The sequence below is a fragment of the Anser brachyrhynchus genome, assembly GCF_964034855.1.
Source record: "Anser brachyrhynchus genome assembly, chromosome: 5".
In the NCBI taxonomy this organism is placed as follows: domain Eukaryota; kingdom Metazoa; phylum Chordata; class Aves; order Anseriformes; family Anatidae; genus Anser; species Anser brachyrhynchus.
Window position 1 is genome coordinate 29,528,778 of NC_137699.1, and position 15,680 is coordinate 29,544,457.

General features: G+C 51.2%; 1 protein-coding gene across 12 annotated transcripts in view; it reads right to left on the minus strand.

The window, feature by feature from the left end:
• Window positions 1-3,875: 3,875 nt before the first annotated feature.
• The window catches only part of SLC8A3 (solute carrier family 8 member A3), a 99,944-nt gene continuing 88,139 nt past the window's right edge, over window positions 3,876-15,680 (minus strand). For 5 of the 12 annotated variants that reach the window (XM_080595420.1, XM_080595422.1, XM_080595412.1 and 2 more), the window contains 6 exons: window positions 15,442-15,459; window positions 12,560-12,637; window positions 7,339-7,463; window positions 6,774-6,873; window positions 5,935-6,210; window positions 3,876-5,784 (listed from right to left, as the gene is read on the minus strand). In XM_080595420.1, the coding sequence (XP_080451546.1) occupies window positions 5,408-5,784; window positions 5,935-6,210; window positions 6,774-6,873; window positions 7,339-7,463; window positions 12,560-12,637; window positions 15,442-15,459 (974 nt within the window). In that variant the 3' untranslated portion in view covers window positions 3,876-5,407. The remainder of the gene's footprint in view (window positions 5,785-5,934; window positions 6,211-6,773; window positions 6,874-7,338; window positions 7,464-12,559; window positions 12,638-15,441; window positions 15,460-15,680) is intronic. The other 7 variants (XM_080595414.1, XM_080595419.1, XM_080595418.1 and 4 more) reach the window with 3 other exon arrangements.

Sequence of the window (15,680 nt, forward strand, 5' to 3'; positions counted from 1 at the left end):
AAGTTTGTAAAAAAAAATGGCTGGAATGGATTTGTTGATGTTTTGCTGAGGACAAATCACATCAAACCCATTTGATTCCATTCTTTGACAGGATAACTGGCCTCATGCCTGGGCGGGTCAGCAGTAGATGTGATGTGTCTTGACTTTGGTAAGGCTTCTGGCACTGTCCCAGAAGACATCTTCATAAGCGAGCTGAGGAAATACAGCCTATTTAGGCTCACAATACGTTGAGTTTAGTGTCAAAATCAGAGAGCTTCCTGGGGAAGTCTTTTCAGTGCCCATCCACAGTCCCGGTCTAGTCAGTATTTTCGTCAGCAGCTTTAGGAAATTGCTTTGATATAAAATTTCCTGGTAGTATGCAACTGGGAGGGGTTGGGAGCTACCTATAAAGGGTAGGACCAGAATGCTTGATAAATTGAAGGAACGGTACAAGTCAACAGGATGAGTTTTGGCAGATAAGCATGCAGTGACCTGCTGTGAGGATGCTGGAGTGAATGTGCAAACACAAAACGAGAACACAGCAGGCAGCAATCCAACAGAGAAGATTGCTCAGAAGATGAAAGAGGAGAAGGGGGAAAAGCTGAAGGGCTTTCTCATATATGAAATGCTCTTATATAGTGATCAATGATAGTGATCGATGATTTTCTATGCCACTGTAAATAAGAAGGAAAACAAAATGATCAGGGCAAAAGAAAAATCTTTAGGTTTGCAGTTATTTTCAATGCAAGTTGCTATTGAAGGTGAGGAGGCAACAGAACTTCTTTTTCTACCTTTTAAAAAGCTTATTGAGCAATGATGGTGGTGGAGGTGGTCTCTACAGCATGCCTTAGTGCCAAGGAGGTGTCACGGTGACCTTCTGAGGGCTTCATTTGAGCTTTTGTTGAGATTTTTGTCATACAACATTTGCATACACCCAAGGTGTACAAAATAGGACCAGCTTTTCTGTAATACAAGGCTATTTTCTGAGACACCAGAGAGACCATCCCAGGAATGTATTTATAGCTTCACAATGTAGACCCTAAAAAAAATAATAAAATCTTGTTCGGATGGTTTATTCTTTAATTCACCTAGATGTCATACCACTTTCAACTTCCTAGATCTGTGTTACTTTATATTGCATTCTTCAAACTGACCCAAATTCTGAGTGCACCCCCAGCAACAACTAGTAGGCAGGTCGCGATTTTTCCTTTAGCCACAGCTGCATCTGGCCACAGCAATGGCACGCTGGGACATTGGCACATCCTCATATGTAGGTGCAGGAGGAACATCTGGTGAACTCATCCAGGGGGTAAAGGGGTAAATGGTAAATCTGCGCATGGTGTTAATTTCGGTGAGCCATTTACTCATGGTACTAATTATCTAGATATTGTAAATAGCTCATTTAAATACTGTGAGGCCCTTCGTCCCCACCCCCTATGGAGGCAAGCCACAAATAATACCACTGTTAACAATCTGGCTGCCTCTGGCACACACAAGACGATGACAATGGTCGGTCATTAAAAACATTTTTTTTCCATATAATACTCCCAAGTTTATTCTTGGTGACAAGTGCTTTTCAGCTTGTTGCCAGGGCTGAGCAACTGCTGCTCCCATTTGTGCGGGTGGTTCTCACACCAAGGTCATGGCTGTGACCATTCCCAAACAGAATTAACCCAAAAAAGCTTCCCACCTTCTCTAAAAAAAGCAATTCCCCATGAATGATACGAGAGCACCCAGAGCAGGGTGCCCAGGCCCACGTCCAGGTGGCTTTTGAAGATCTCCAAGGAGGAAAGCTTCCTCAAAGGCCTTGTTACCTACGCTTTATCTCACCAGTGTCCAGGTACTGCAGCTCTGGATGGCTTCCAAAATGCCTTTCTAAAGCAAATCTGCTGGGGAAGGCATGCGGGGAGGTCTCGTTCCCCCTGCAGTAGTGGGGCAGGGAGGTTGAAGCCCATGGTGGCACAAGGAGCTGAGGGGGGCTTCTCCTGCAGCTGGTGCTGTGAGGTGAGGCAGTGTTGCTGCTTTGGGAGGGAGGGGTCCCCTCCGACACCAGGGACAAGTGGCTTACAAATCCATCCAGCAGCCACAGCTGTGGGAGCGGAGGAAACGTGAATCACAGAGTATTTTTGTGTTTAATTTGTGCTTGTCCAGAAAAGCTCTGATGACACCAACAAAACAGTAATTACTGAAAAGGTAACAAAGCGCGATCTGAGAGCTATAAACGCCCTCCTCCCTGGCTTAAAACCTTTGCTCAACAGCTCCAATAGCCATTTCATTCTGAACTGTGTATTGCTCCCAGTGTGCCAGGATTTATCCCAGGAATGCTACACGGAGCATGGGAAGAGCCCCCCCAGGCAGGCTGCGGGGAGGCGACGAGCACCTGCTGCATTGCACCGAGGGGTGCCCTCGGTGCCTCCCCAGCACCCCGTAGCTGAAAGGCAAAAGCATGTGGAAAAGATGAAAGGGCTGTCGAGAGAGGAGAGCGGGTTTTATTGCAGGCTGCGATGGGAAGCTGCCAGGAGAAGCAGAGAGGAAGGAGCAGCGGCAAGGATAACGGAGCAGCAGAAGCACCCCTCTGCAAAGCAGCTGCTGGGCCCTCCCAGCACGACAACCCGGCGTCCAGGCACCTGCCCAGATGCAGCACGAGCAAGCACACAGCCCAAAAATAAAACATAAAAGCCTCAGCAAAAACAAATCCCCAAAGGCACCATATTTTTTTTTTAGCTTGCATATTTTTTAATGAAGTAAAAAAAAAAAAAAAAAAAAGGAAAATAAAATAAAGAGACACTCCACTGAAGTTGTCAGCTTGGCACAGATCTCCACAGTGCATCGAGGGCACCAAAGTCACCGTGCAATTGGCAATTGCAGACACTCGTCCCCCTGCACCCCCCCCCCCAAAGTGAGCCTAAGAAAGCAGCAGATGAAAAGCACACGACCGATACAGCACAAGCAACAGAATAACAGCACTGCAGCTCCCCGTGCCCGGGTTTTAGCCGGGAATGGGCAAACTGGTATGGTTAAAATAAGAACTGAACAGACTTGACATGTCCAAATTAAAAACAGCGATGATAACACAATCCCCTTGAGAGCTGCACCTTAAACACACACCTCAAGCCCAGAGATCATTTTTGGGGCTTTAAACTTTTCCTTCCGTGTCACACGTCTGTGCTCTGGGGTCCCAGCCCGGGTGAGCAGCAGCAGTGACTGACGTAGACAGAAGCTGCTCCTGGTGGCTGCTGGCACAGCCAGAGGCCGGAAAGATTGGCAAACTCAGCTGGAACCTGGCCTCGGTATTTCTTGCCCTTTGTTTTCGTGCCCTTCCCCAAAAGCCACAGCAGAGGGAGGGCAGGGAGGCAGAAGGCTGGGTGTTCGTCAGCTTCAAACCCCAGGGCTTTTACCCACAGAGCTTCTGCAAGCAAAGCTCCTGCTGTCCCTGTAAGGAGCAGCCTTATTCTCTGCCTTCCATTTATACACTTTACATAGAGAGATATTTGATAAACATTTTGTATGAAAATAAATATTTTTTCTGTGTTTTAAGGACCATTGTCACTCTCATCTATTCACCTGCTATAATGTTATGTCTGTTCTTTGTCCTTGATAACCCTGTTCCCATTGCATTTTTCCTCATCTACAGACACCATCTCCCTGCTCCTTGGGGCAGCAGAAAGCCCCCCAGGAGGTTGGGATGGACCCTTTGCCAGCTCCTCTTTTACATGCTGACTGCCTGGGTTTGGCTTGTGCTAGTGAAATTTATGAGGAAAATGCTTCCCTTTACAGCACCTGTTTCTTGGTAGAAAAAAAAATTATCTTCCTCTTGGAAACACTTTAAAAAGAGCAAGGCTTTAACATCCCCTTCCAGGACTCTCAGTTAAGAAATATATTTATAGATAGCACTGTTTATATAGATATAGGTATAGGTTTTATTTAATTTTATTACCAACCCAACATTTCAATTTGCAGCCATTGATGTAATTCATGACATACTTGTTTGCTTTTGTTTGTGTTCCTTAAAAAGAAATGCACTTCAAATGAAAAGGGTGCCCTTTTGCCTGTCTGGTTTTCCGAGGATGTGCTGGAGGTGATGCAGGACTCCTGGGGCGGGCAGCAGGTCTGAAGCCCGTACCTTTCCACGGACCGACGGCTGCTCGTGAGACGCGGGCACTGCGAGCATCGGGATGGCAGCTGAGTGAAACAGCAGCCGTGACACAGCTCAGGCCGGCTGTGCGGGACAATACCAGCGCTCTTTTTGGGCTTCCCTGTCGTCCTCCTGCCTTTATTTCCCTGCTCTCTGCTCTTGCTGTTTCCCTGCTTCCTGCTCTCACGGGTAGGCCAGAGCAGCACGTTATCACAGGGATCCACTCCCACCTCCGGGAGGAGGACCACTGCACCATCCTCGGGGAGCCTGCGCCAGCTTCCCCGGCCCCCCGGCAGGCTAGTTCTGTGCAGCCGTTTATTTCCTTACCATTTGTAAATGAACATAATTTTCTCTCCCTGCAGTACAACAAGCCCAAAGTTAATTGTACAAAGAGAAATGCCATAGTCAAAATATACACGATACGTATTATATTAGAGGGTTGGGTTGTTTGTTTGGTTTTTTCCTCCTTTGTTTTTTTAGCCCAGGCAGGTGATTGAGATGCTACATGCTCCAGCCTTCATCACGGAACTCGTGTGTGTGTGTGTGTGTGTGTACGTGTATGTGTGTGTTTGTATTAAAAATATATCAGTCTTGTGATGCTCTTAAAAAAGAAAGAAATGGAAGGAGGTGGGGGAGGAAATGGGTGAGAGTGAAAAAGTTCTTTGACGGTGTCAGTCTTTTGTGGCTTCAAAAAATACATGTTCAATTCCAGCACTGACGGCAGCTTGAAGCTTTAGATTTTAAACTTGTAACATTTTTCCGTTTAAGTAGTAAAAAAGAAAAAAAAATATATCAAGCTATGTGCCCCCCCCAAACCAAGAAGCAATAAGCAAAAGAAAATAAAAATAAAAATAAAAATAAAAATAAAATTCCTGATCAGACTTCTGCAATTCCCAAACAGTAAAAACAAGAAAGCGTCTCCTTACGATGGAGGGGTCTCAGGAGACCGGGAACAAGAACCTGCAGGAGAGGAGGCCGTTAGAGATGGCTGAAACTTCATAACCTCATTGACTGGGGTCAGTGGCTGGGTTTACTTTGTTTTGTTTTATTTAAACGCCTGCCATTGTCGCTTTTTTTTTTCTTTTGTATCATTTTCGGTGTTTTTTTGTGGATTTTTGTTTTGTTTTGTTTTCGTTCTGTGAGGGTTTTGCCCATCCCGGCACTCAGCTGTCCGACTGTCCGGGCAGCGGACTGACAGCCGTCCCTCCTGGTGAAACCGTGCTTCGAGGGCCGGTGTCCCGTGAGGTAACGGAGGAGGGGGTCCCTCCCCTGGCGGCACCGTCCCCCCACCGCCTAAAACCCCTTGATGTAGCAATAGGCCTCCAGGGTGGCGAAGAGGATGTACAGCAGCCACAGGCTGACGAAGAGCAATGTTGTGGCCAGTTTGCAGCCCCGGGGGCCGCCCAGCTCCCCCCCGAGGTGGGGCCGCCGGCGGTAGAGTAGGACGCTGATGCAGATGAAGGCGAAGATGGTGAAGAGGGTGACGGAGAAGGCCAGGGTGCCGGCCGACACCTGGAACTCCTGCCCCTGCGATGCCCAGTAGATGGCCGCCACTGACCACGCCAGCCCAATGCCCAGGAAGACGTTGACAGCGTTGCTGCCCGTGACGTTGCTGATGGAGGCGTCGGCATACACGTCCTGGATGGCCGCGGCTTTGCTGGCGAATGTGTCTGCAGGGCAAGGAGGGAAGGAGGAATCATTGGGGTCCAAGGGCAGAAATGGGCAACCCCCCCTTCATGAGGCTCAGGCATGCCACCTGAGCTGGGACATGGATCCCGACCCTCTCTGGATCACCCTCTCCCTCCCCATGGCCTCCCCACCTGGTACGGAGGTGCCGAAGGCTACAAACACGACGGCGGTCACCGAGTCCTTGAGGCCGATGGTGCAGCCGAAGTGGGAGGCGAGGTCGCCGATGACGGCTGTGAGCATGCCGATGATGAGGATGGAGACGACGAAGCAGGCCCAGCCGTTGCAGTACTCAGTGGGGGGCACGCAGGCAAACAGCACCTTCCAGAAGACGGTCAGGAAGTGCATCACGTAGTCGAAGCAGGACGGCAGGCGCTCCTCGCCCGACTCGTCCTCGTCTTCATCACCCGCTGCAAGCAATGCGGAAGAAGAGGTCTGTCTCATGCGATGGAGCATCTATGTGGCCACCCGCCCCTGCTCCAGAGCATGGGTTGATTGCCAGCACGGCCCCCGCAAGAAGCTTCACATCTGTGTGAGGGTATTGGCAGCAGCCCCTTGGAGGGGTCCCTCCTTAGCCTGGTAGGGCAGGTCAGCCCAGAGGCTGGAAGCACTGCTGGTCTTTGTGTGGATAGAGGATGATGTGGAAAGAGAAAGTAGGCAGGGTGTGTGGGGCAGATAGCAAGGAAAAGGGAGAGATGGAGGAAGAAGGAAGCTGTCCTGGGAAAAAACGTTGCTCCAAGGATGGAGACACTGTTTCCACAGGAGCAGTTTCTCTTAGTTGCTAGAGGGAAGGAAAGGGAATACCCTGCATCTCTTCTTTCACTTCAGAGGAAGCCCTTCTAGCCACTGGTGAGAGAACACCACAAACCCAACAGCCGGGCATTCCTGACGAGGCAGATGCTCTCTGCTGAGCCCAGACACAGCTCATCCCGGGCTGGGGATGCTGGCGTGGGTTTGCTGATCTCCCCCTCACCTGCACTGACGGTAATGGCCTCCATAAACTGGTCCCTCCAGGAATGTGTCCCTACAACCAAAGCCAGGTTTGTCTTCTTAATCAGCTTGTCCACGGTGCTCTGTTGCGGGAATAAAGATGAACAACAATTAAACCACCAGCTCGTGGGCAAGGTGGTCCCTTCCCAAACTGCGGAGGTGCCACAGGCACTACCCTACCAGCCAGCTCCATGCCTGGAGTTGGGCCCACCCATACCTCTCCAACACACGACCAGAGTCTGCTTGTTTGGCACCCCTTACTCCAAACAAAGCTCCTTCTTCCCTCAGCCCTGCCTCACTAGGGACATCTTTGCTCCCGCCCTCTCCTGCATGCTGGCATCTGCTTGTGCTCCCTTGTCTTCCTCCTTTCACCTCTGCCTACCAGCAGCTACACCCACTCCATTGCATTGCACACTCCTTTTCCTCTTCCAGCAGCCTTTTCCCTGTACATATGGCCACCCTCTGCCTCCTCAGTCCTGCTCTCCAGGGCTACTCTTCCCTGCCACGCAGCTGTCCCCTCCTGGAAGACCCCTGGGACAACCACTGACCTTGAACTCATAGGACTCCTCAATGATGACTTCTAGTTTGGGATGTTCACCAAGGATTGGTTTGCCCATCTCCGCAATCCTCTTGGCTTCCTCCTCTTCGACCGTCAGCTTCCTCTCAGCCACCTCTGCAAAAGCAAGGTCAACACTAAGCTGCAGCCAGCCGCCCTTGAGCACCAGGACGCCGCAGGGGCCTGGGGCCTTCTGCAGCCCCTGTGCAGCTCGCTAAGCTCACGCAAGGACTTGGGGGACAGTGTGGGGTGCTGGGCCACAGAAATAAAGGCCCAAGATTTCTGCGTATCGGTTAGTCACCGAGAACATATATATCATGGTCTTATTTTTAAAAACACACACATTTCCTCAGCCTGCATTGGTGCTCTTGGATGACATAGGCCCTCCCATCACCTCTGCTACATCTTTGGTGAGAGTGAGGTACCACACACCCTGCCATTTGGCACATGCAGCCTTTAAGACAATTTTAACATCCTGGCATGCTTCCTGGCTTGAACGAACAAGAGAGAGAAGCTTTTTATTCCCCTCTGATTAGAAAATCACTGTTGGCACTCTGTGCCACTCAGTGCTCGAGCTAACCCTCAGAGAGACACAGTCACAACCGCACACGCACACGCGTACACGTGTATATGTACACATTCACTTGGAAAAATGAACATGAAGTAAGTCAGGAGCCAAGTGGGTTTTTGTTTTCACAGTACTGGATGCTTAGTTTCTCCTGGAGGAAAGTTAAGTGTCCCAGGTCAGCAGGTGCCACCCTGGGACTGCCCATGAGGCACAGCACTCTGGGACAACATCAGATGATGCCCCAGAAAACACACCAAGAAGTCTGGGGAAGTGCTGGTTGCCCAAACACGATGGACAAACACAGCCGGGGGAAGGGTGTCCTCTCCCACCCACACCACCAAGCGTAGGCACGCGTCAGGGGCTGCTTTAACATCTCAAGAAAAGCTGGGTTCCTCTGGCTTGCCTGTGCCTGACCAGTGTGGGCGTCCAGGCTGCAGCACACCGCCCAGCTGAGCTGGTGTAGGAGCTGCAGAACCTGGGGAGGTACCGCAACAGAACTGCATCTTGTTCTGCCTGAGCAGTGGGCCAGACCTTGCCCGAGGCTTCCTGTAGAGTTTACAAACACCCCAGGTAATGCCTCAGATATGATTAATCCCATGTGGAGTCAAGCAGATCTCACCAAAAATCAGACAGAAGAAATTATAACCTCCCAGTGGAATCTAGTTATAAACTCTGCCTTCTCTTCATCAGCCCTGCTAGATTGATTGCAGAGACTGTAAGCCTTGCAGGACTTACAGAGTTTATAAAATATATAAGAACTCCTATGTCAGGTGGCATTACTATATCCCATCACAGAAGCAGAAACAACTACATCCATCATTTGAAATCAATGAAGTACATCAAAACCATCACTGCCTACCACCAACACCACCTACAGTGGATTTGGGAATCCCCAAAAGTTTACGAATCCTGACAGAGACAGAGGAGCAGAGCAGCTGGAGCAAGGCAGGATGGCAGAGGGGCGGAGGGTGACTGCAGTAGAAGGCCAAGCAGCCACAGAGGGAAGGAGGCGGCTGAGCTGGAGGTGAACCTGGACAAAATGTTCTGCCTTATGTTATGTTTGGAGGCATGGACTGATGATTGCTGAGGAAAAAACTCCAACTACTTATATTCACTTAAGCATTTAACATCAGTTGCCACAGCATGTCCTTGTCTCACCCCACCTGAGCCCCGCCACAGTCTGCTGCTCAGGAAGGAGGCACCCCCAGCTCTGCAGGGGCCCAGCGCGGCAGAGAGCCCAGCATGTGCTGACGTCTGCCGACACTGCTTTGAGGAAGGAGCACAGCAGCCACCCCAGCAGGGCTGCAAAGCCTGGACTCGGTGACAATCTGGCTCACTACAACCATCCCCGGGAAGTACCTTCAGCTGAAAAACTACAGGTCGCAGCTGCCAGCACGGCCCCATGGGCTATTGCCCACCAGCTGCAGTCGCACAGCACAGAAAGTCAGTCAGAGCTGCCTGAAAACTGGGAATCTCAGACTGAATTTCCCCAGCTTAACAATCACAGGAGAAGCACTACAGCAAAGTCTCAGTCCCCACTTTAACTGATTGGACAAAAGCCTTTGACCTGGTAAGACAACACGGAGTCTTGTGCAAATATTAGCCATCTTCAGACATGTCCGTAAGTGCCCGCACTGCAGAATACGCTCTCCTCCCTGTAGGGAGCAGCATCAAACACAGATTTATCTCAGAACCTATCACCACACTCATGCTGTTTGATGTGCCTGTGCCAGGCAGGGCAGTGTGAGATCTGAAACCCTCCTCTGAGGAGGACCTGCTCGGTCTCTTCTGACTGCGTGCCAGGCCCCGGGCTGCAGGGCTGCGTGTGTCCATGGCTGGTGGCAGGACTTCAGCTGCTGGCAGGTGGCTTTGTTGCCTCCACAAGCCACTTGCAGATCACCTACTGATTTGATGAAAATGGCAAGTGCTTGCCAGGCAGCTCTCAGAAGAGAGTGAATGGACAGGTCCATGTCCAGCAGTGGACAGAGAGCTTTGGTGATCCCTGGGCCGGGCACAGTGCAAGCGTTTGGTGCAGCCACTGCAGGGAGACCATCTAGAAATCAGAAGTAAAGGTGGCTGTGCCTACTACCACAGCACTGAAGGGCGGTGGGATGTGCACTATTCAGAGGATGCCTTGTCAGCAGAAGTGCCACCAGAGGCACCTTCAAGCCTGAGGCCACTTTAGGTGAAGGGATGAGCTGACCGGCGATGGACCTGCAGCCTGCTGACAGCATGCCCATGGAGACCTGAGTAATGGAGGCTCTGCTGTCACCACGCAGCTTCTCTGTGGTGAATACAGCAAACCGGGGCACAGAGAGGAGGCATGGTCACCCAAGAAGGCACGTCAAGATCTCCTGTGGGGGCAGTTAATTGAATACTGCTCCAAAGCTGAGCCTTTCAAATGTTAGGTGCAAGCAAACAGCAGGGGAACAGGCATAGGCAGCATGTCCAACTGGGTAGCTCACAGAAATGTTAAAAGAGGAAGCTTACAAATAATGTAAAAAGGAGGTGCATGACTCATTAAAAAGTGGAAAATTAAAAATTAAAAATTAAAAAGTGGAAATACTTGTAAATGTGCAACTTGTTACGCTAAGTACAGAAACCTAACAAACTTCAAAGGTTATTTTGAAAATGCTTAACCTGAGTCTTTTTACCCTAATGGGAGATACAACCTGAACCTGTGGAGTCTGTCTGTTCCCATGGGATGCTGAGGACTGAGTTGAGCCCCATGTGCAGAGACTCAGCTGCTGAAAGGGAATAAACTGTTACAACGTCCCAGCGGCAGAACACACCTCAAGGAAGGGGACAGTGAGGTCCCAAGCCCTTGCCTCATGTTTACAGCCATACTAGCAGACTAAACAGGGCCAAGGCATGGGCCCAAACATCGACAGGACCAAATATTCTTCAGTAGCTGTGGTCCAGTGCCAGCAGGAAGGAGGGAGGTCTCCCACACTGTGCTCAGCGCAGGTCCCCGGCCCCTGTGAGAAGTCAGAGGTGTCCCTCTCATCTGGGGCTGCCGAGAGGTTGCAGACCGGCTGTCCTCAGCACGAAGTCTCCCAAAAGGTCTGATGTGCTAGAGGAGAGCTCACAAACCTGTCCTGTACAAACATCTAGTGGCCAGAACACTCAGCCAGGGCAACAGGGGCCTGATTCCTCACCGATTTGATACTTAGACGGATGCTTCTGCCTGTCAGGGGAGCCCCTTACCTAGCAGCACTGCAGGAGGCTGCTGCCTCTGCCAAAAACATGGAGCATGCCCTTCCTCCTGAGGAAACAGGTGTAGAGATGGGGTCGTGAGGGCTCCTCCAGGAAGCAGGGACCGGTGAGGTATGTCACACATCGCCCAGGTGTGCCCACCTACAGAGACCACCAAGGGCTGGGACAAAGAAAGCACAGGAGGAGGGTGGACAGGAGAGACAGGCATAATTTGGAAGGTCAAGCCTGCCAAGGTGAGCACTGCCAAACTGCAGTTTAATTATTAACTAGCATGATTTCTGTTTGTATCAGCACCAGCACCTGCTCTTCGATGCGGATTGCACCCTGGACTCCCAGCTGTCAACCCCAGTTAAACCTGATGAGGTCTGGGTATGCCCGTCAGGAACAGGAGCTCACCAGGGCCTCCTGAGCTGCCATCACCTCCTCCCTGGGAAGGGGTAGGTGGGGGTAGCGGGGTCCCCTAAACCCTGCCTGCACCGGAGTGCAGGTCTGTGTGACCATCAGGTGATAACAGCCCACCCAGGCTACAGGAGACGTGCAGGCTGCTCAAACGATGCCAGCTGGGGCTTGTGCACCAGGTACTGCATGCAGGTACCTGCTCCTCGTGCCAGGACGCTCATCAGGAGATGCTGCCAGCAAGGGAGAGCAGCAGGGCTGGTAGAGCAAGGGCAGGATGGCAGGAAGGGCAATGCAGCCTACATTTGCCCAGCCTGTAGCAATGGCCACAGCCCATACCCAGTGCTAGACCCAACGCTTCCTGGTGGGAAGTGAGGAAAGGTTTTTCCCTCCATGCTCCCAGTTGTTCTGCCTCATTCAGAGGCAGTTCAGCACTAAGGTGGGGCAGATGAGGGGGCCAGCAGCTCCTGGTCACAGTCCCACCCCTTGCCTCGGGCATGTCCCTGCCGTCCTTGCTCCTCAGCTTGCTCACCCGCATGAGAATGATGTGCTCCTGCAGGGACACCCTGGGACTTCTTCTGCAGTTATCTGCAAAGTGCTTTCATATCTCCACGTGACAGGCAGTTTATTGGGCTGAAAATGCTGTAAACAGATTCCCTCTTCCTGTTATTTCTCCCTCAGGAAAGAGGAAAGCAGAGCAGTTTCCACACCATGCACTGCCCCTGGCAGGTACTACCTGAATGCTTGCTTGCTCAAGTCCCTTCAGGGAACTGGGAGCTGGACATTGCCTGTGGCCCGCTGGACACAACATAAATCAGAGGTAGATAAAGCCCGTTTCCACGGCTTTTGTGCTGAAGCAGGCAACGGCAAGGCCCCATAACACTGCTAGAGAGGTAGATCCCTATCACCTAGGAAATGCTGCAAGACTACCAAGCAGCTATGGGCTGGTTTGTATTCCCTGTCACTTGCTGAATAAATTGGATTAAAACCAGCAATGTATTCATGAAAGACTTCTCTGAAGGCCATTTCGCACCCCTCGAGCTACCTCGTATCCATCCGTTTCTGGAGTGGGCACGGATCTGCATGAAGGTCACCCTTTCTGGGGACTGCGCTGCTAGGAAGAAATTAAAATGACAATTAAAATGGGATTTTTGTGGTGGCTCAATAATATATAATCCCAGCTAAACAAAGTAAACACTGAGCATGAATGAGCTCCTCTCTCCAGAGGGCTGTCAATCCGTCAGTCACAACTGGGGAAGACTGCTGGCTAAAAGACACGCTGGCTTTGGAGGTTAGCATATTGATGTGCCCTTTGAAGAAACACACACACACACAGCCTGTGCCGCTTTCTAAAAATGGGAGGAATCTGCTTACTTAGCCCTGAAAGCTATTTTTGAGGCGTGATGCACCCAGTATACATGCCCTAGTGTCCTTAATGCTAACTGAGAAACTGTGCATCCACGAGAGGAGGGCTAACACGCGGCTAAACCACAGGACAGGGAGCCGTGCATTATTTCACTGCTGGCTGTGCTCTAAGATCGATGTTGATGTGACCGTCCCCGACAGCTCTGCTCCCCAGCCTTCCCACTGCAAAGTGGACATCGGCCAGGCAGCTATACATACAGAGAGCGGGCCCATGAGTTTCAACGCACAGAGAAACATATTTATAAATATTTCCCTTGATTTGACTGAATATGTGGAAGTGAGGGTATATATGTAGCTAATGTTTTGATAATTCCTCATACCTTTAAGGATCTGAACATCCTGAGCCCAAGTACCAGGCTTCTAGGGACAACTGGTATCAAATATTTCCCTATATAAAGAGTATAGAGGGAAGTCAGTGCCGGTGCCAACACAAAAGATTATGCTTCAGAGAAGGTAAAAAACTACCAGGTGTGACTCTCCAGTCACCCCACAGCCACCCTGAACGGCTCCAGTTCTCTGCAGCCCCAACAGCTGGCACAGGGCATTTCGTGAAGGAAAGCTTTCAGGTTTACAGCCTTGCAAGTCTGCCTTGGGGCCTGGTGGAAGTTTGGTGAGCACAAAAGGCAGAGCCAAACATGCACCAAAGGCTCTCCCAGGGATGGCTCTGCAAGGGGTGGGTGCAGCCAGGCTCCCAACCTGCTCTGAAGGAAGGGCTGCTCAGCCAAGGGATGCGTTGGCACTTGGGCCCATTTATCTGCTGACAGTGCATGCAGGCTCCCAGGGCTTCTGCAAAGAGATGGGGAGTGGGGGCCGCAGCACGCCAGGGCAAACACCACAGCAGCGGCAGAGGAGCGTTGAAGATGCTCTGGGAGGGAGAGGACCGACAGATTGCACCGAAACGCTCAACCAAGCCATTTTCACAAAGATTCCTGTGCTTCCATGTAACCTAAATCTAACATGACACAGACTAAATGAGAACGTCACTTCTCTCCCCGCTTATTAGGCGTGATGGCTGCTGAGTGACACCCCAGCGTGCGCGCCGGCTGAGCCCAGACCCCAGCCGAGTGCCCGCCGTGCACCCCACGGGCACCCCGGGCAAGGAGGGTGGCGGGGGGCTGGCACCCCAGAGACCTCCCCCGTCACGGACAGAGAGGAAGCTTTTCTCTGTTGCTGGAGTGCAACTTTCCTTAGCTGGCGACCACGTCATCCGGTAACAGCTGCCAAAAGCAATCAGGCCGGATCACAACAGCGGGAGAAAGTTATATTATTTTAATACAGATTATTTGGTTCCTGAGGTTCTGATCAAATTAGGCAGCTACTGAATTAAAGCAATGAAATTACTGTGAAGGAGGCCGTGCTCAACTTATTTCCAGTCCTCCTGGACCTGAAGAAGTAACAAAGGAAGCCATCCAAACTGCTCGGAGGAGGTTTCCATAACACCCTACGCTGATATTTGGGGAGCTGGGGACTTCTGTCTGCCACTAGCAATCTCCTAATTAGCCTCATCTCCTGTGGGCTCAGGCCATCCCCTGCACAGCAGCCTTGGCATCCTCCTAAAAATCTCAGAGACAGAAGCTTGCACTGCAGAGACACTGCTCCCTTGGTTTGCAGCACAGCTCAGGTGTTACGAACATCCGCCATCAGTGCCTTAAATTCACCTGAAGCAAAAACTTGTACTAAATCCTACTAAACTTGTACTTGCCTATGGCAAGCCAAAGGAGCACATAGATCTTTTCAGGGGTTCTGAAGCCGTGCCTGCAAGCAGCCCCCCACCGTCACCACAGCCTGCTGCAGGACTCACAGCTTCTAAATCTGGGGGGGTTGTTTTTCTAGTCTGCATACAAACCTGCTAGCTCCTCCCTGCACCCTGCATGCCTGGCCTCAGCTGTTGACAAATGTTTCTTTAATGCAAATTCAACTGCAATCATACCTGGAATTGAAAGAGTGAGAAAAATATAGGATGCCAAGAGAGACCGGCATGGTGGGGATTTCAGGCAAAGAGGTGGGATTCAGTACTAATAAATGTAAAATCCTGCTGTGATAGGAGGCGAGGAGCACAGAGCTGGAGTGGAAGGGAGCGGTGCTGATGTGCATCACATCCTAGAGGTGCTGTCGGCACTGGGTGCCCCCCCCAGGGACAGGCAGTGGGGACCCCCCAGGTGCCTGCCCAGCCGAGCAGCTCCATAACCACAGGAAAATCTGGGCTGCCCGAAGAGAGGGCAGAGTCAGGGCCAGAGCTGCAGGTTCCGTCTTCCAACCTGGTTGGGACATTTGCCAAAACTGCAGGGAAATATCTGGAACTGGGGAAAGGCTCTCAGACTTCAACCACTGCCATGGTCTTGACACATCGTTCTGACCCAGCTCCTGCTGGATGGAGCACCTGGAGGTGGGGGGATCCCTGCACACAACAAATGCCAACAGAAGAGGCTGACTGAAGAAGATGGAAACAGAGGCAGAGAAGGAAGAGGAAAAGAGAAAAAGCAGTCTTACCTTGGGTGAGCAGCAGAGCTGTGCGGAGAGAAGAACGACACAAGACAGAAAGGGAGAAAGAAGAAAACAGGGAGAAAGTTAATATCTCGCTGGAAAAAGCAGAAGCTGCTTAGCAGAGGACAATGTTCAGTGAGCGATGGCCATGGCTCAGTGCGGTGTGCGAGCTCCCCAGGGCCGCATGCCAGGCACAGGCTGGGGAGCAGACCCCGCGGCAGCAAGATGGAGATGATGCTGGCGAG